Genomic DNA, 2,719 nt, shown 5'->3' on the forward strand with positions numbered 1-2,719 from the left:
AGAGGAAGTGGGTCCGTGGAGTGCCGGGGAGTAGCCGGGCTGGATGCGACAGGAGAGGAGGCAGAGCCATGGAGTGACCAGGGTGGGGTAGGGTCTTGGAGTGACAGATGAGGAACTGGCACCAGCGGGGAAGGGCTGGACTTATGCGAGGGGCCGGAGCGGGCCCATCGCGGGGCCGCCTCCTGGTCTGATTGCGCAGTCCTGTCTCCGCACTGAGTTAGAAAGCCAGAGAGCATAGGGTCCCTTCCAGGTGATACTGGGTCCCCTTCTCTGAGCAACATCCCTCATCCGTCCTCAGGCAAAACTGCTCCCACGACCTTGAGAACATGACTGGGATCTCTCTGCTAACCTGGTGCCAGCTCAGAGTTCTCTTACTTTTGAGGATATATCCACAATTTCCTTGCCTCCACAAATATCCAGCCAGATCTAAGGTACAAAACGCATTAAGTGAAGACTAGGGGATGTCTTTAGGTCTTTAATAATAAGCTCACCTCCTAATTGCACAAATGGCAAACCCAGGAAAGGGAAGGAACTTGTGCAAGGTCACAGAGCAAACAAAGACCAAGTCAAGGCCAAACCTAAGTTCCTGACTGCAGGTCTAGTTTTACTTCCGCATCAGGTTAAAGTTAAAGCTTGTAAAATACCAAAGTCTATGGAAATAGGCCAAATCTTTCACATTCTCTTCCTTTCTTTTCACATTCTCTTCTTTCCTTCACAATCACCAAAGCGATTCAAAAGATATAAACTTTACCAAAGAAACATGGATCCTACTAAGAGGACTCAAACCCCACTGAGGTAAGGAGGAAGGCACACACATTCTAACTAGACACAGCCTCCACCAGCCACAACCTAGGCTCAATTACCTCTGGCTCCCCTCTAGCTCCTCTCCCACCTGCACTCACTGCCAAGAAGGGCTCACCTCAGTCATCATTTTACAGACTGGAAGTCAAGGCAGAGAGGATTCTTAAATACCTAACTCCAAGAATGATTCTTTAGAGCAGGCAGCCCTGCCTCCTGAAGCCTACACACGGCTTGTAACCCCATCGAGCTCACCCTCCCTTACCACCTGCTCCTCTGATATTTGCTTAGCTGACCATAAGCCCCACATACTCTGAACTGAAAAAAATCTCCCTATGATCAGATATATGATCCAGAGCCTACCCAATCCGGAAGGGAGACTCAGGGCTCACTGAAGGGATACAAACCTCTGAGAGTGGACGTGGAATCCTCTAAGGGGACAGATAATTGAGAAGACATCAAGTGCACTGAAGGGACGCACAATTCACTGAAAGGGTGCACAGATGTTGCTGGGGGTTCTTAGATCTCTCTGAAGGGTTCTGGGCCCTGTTAATAGGATATGAATGGCACTGAAGGGCACTTCCCCTACTGAGAGCACACAGATTTGGACTTTACCAAGGAGACATGGACCCTGTTAAGAAGCTCAAACCCCCACTGATGGACCTCACTGAGGAGACAAGGAGGAAAGTACACACAGTGGGTACACATTGTACCTACAGACAGTTACCCTCCGGAACCATCCCCACACGCGGCTCTGAGAGCTCTCACTCCTTCCTGTCCTCTCTCCCTAGCCTTACTCCCAACCCCCAGAGCTGTTCCTGACCCACTACTACCCTCTCCTGTCCATAGGTGGTAGTACAGATACTGTGCCCATAGATTTTCAAACTTTTCAGGTCATCTCTGAGCCTGGAGTCTGGAGTGGGAGAGAGAGCGCGTGTGCCTCCAGAGTTTGACCAGCCCCCTCTCTTGTCCTATGGACTGCTGCCCAATAGAAGTTTGGCCCAAAGGCCTCATAAAAGAGGGAACCTCCTTCATCCTTAGAAATGGAAGTAGTGTAAACTGTAGAATGGTTGGACTGAGAGTGGAGAGAGGGTGAATGGACTTGGAAGAAATAAGAATCTATGAGAGTAAGGTGATGATGATGGTGGTGGGATTTATGAGTAAATGTCAAGCCCTATATTGGGCGCTTTCCATTCGTTATTTAATCTTCATGACAACCCTCTAAAATGGAAACTCGTATTCTCTCCATTTTATAGATCAGTAAACTGACTCAGGGAGATTAAGTTTCTTTCTCAAGATCACAACGTCTGAGTGGTAGCACCTGGAATAGAACCCAGACACCCAGACTATAGAGACCCATCCTCCACGTTTTTATGCTCCCTCATCCTACCCCATTCCTCCCCTACCACAACCATCATTACTTTCTCAATGTGTTGTTTCCAGAAGCACATCAAAAACTCTTAAAATGATGGCAAATATTCTCGTTCCAAGGACCTCATCCCAGCCTGCTAATCAGGATCTCTGGCGGGGAATATGAGGATCTGCTTTCAAACACCCTAACCCATGACCGGGCGCGGTGGCTCACGCCTGTAAACCCAGCACTTTGGGACGGAGAGGAGAGAGGATTGCCTGAGTACAGGGGTTCGAGACCAGCCTGGGAAATTTGGCGAGACCTCGTCTCTACAATATCAAAAAATTAGCCGGGCGTAGGGGCGCACGCCTGTGGTTCCAGCTACTTGGAAGGCTGAGGCGGAAGGATCAATCGCCCGAGCACAGCAGGTCGAGGCTGCGGTGGCCGTGAGCGTGCTACTGCACTCCAACCTGGGCTGCAGAGTGAGACTCCAGCTCAAAAAGACAAAACAATTAGCCGGGCTCGGTGGCTCAGCCTGTAATCCCGCGCCTTGGGAGGCTGAGGTGAGTG

General features: G+C 50.0%; 2 protein-coding genes across 3 annotated transcripts in view; one reads left to right on the forward strand and one right to left on the reverse strand.

Moving 5' to 3' along the window:
* ACSS2 (acyl-CoA synthetase short chain family member 2) overlaps positions 1-1,061 on the reverse strand; it is a 49,720-nt gene extending 48,659 nt beyond the window's left edge. For both annotated transcript variants that reach the window (XM_008070267.2, XM_021718680.1), the window contains exon 1: positions 893-1,061. The gene's annotated coding sequence lies outside the window, so the exon portion shown is untranslated. The remainder of the gene's footprint in view (positions 1-892) is intronic.
* Positions 1,062-1,422: 361 nt separating this feature from the next.
* GGT7 (gamma-glutamyltransferase 7) overlaps positions 1,423-2,719 on the forward strand; it is a 28,423-nt gene continuing 27,126 nt past the window's right edge. Inside the window, exons 1-2 of the mRNA XM_021718684.1 lie at positions 1,423-1,485; positions 1,590-1,716. Coding sequence (XP_021574359.1) covers positions 1,423-1,485; positions 1,590-1,716 — 190 coding nt within the window. The remainder of the gene's footprint in view (positions 1,486-1,589; positions 1,717-2,719) is intronic.

This window comes from Carlito syrichta, unplaced genomic scaffold (genome assembly GCF_000164805.1).
Source record: "Carlito syrichta isolate Samal-C Ts95f unplaced genomic scaffold, Tarsius_syrichta-2.0.1 Scaffold313246, whole genome shotgun sequence".
In the NCBI taxonomy this organism is placed as follows: domain Eukaryota; kingdom Metazoa; phylum Chordata; class Mammalia; order Primates; family Tarsiidae; genus Carlito; species Carlito syrichta.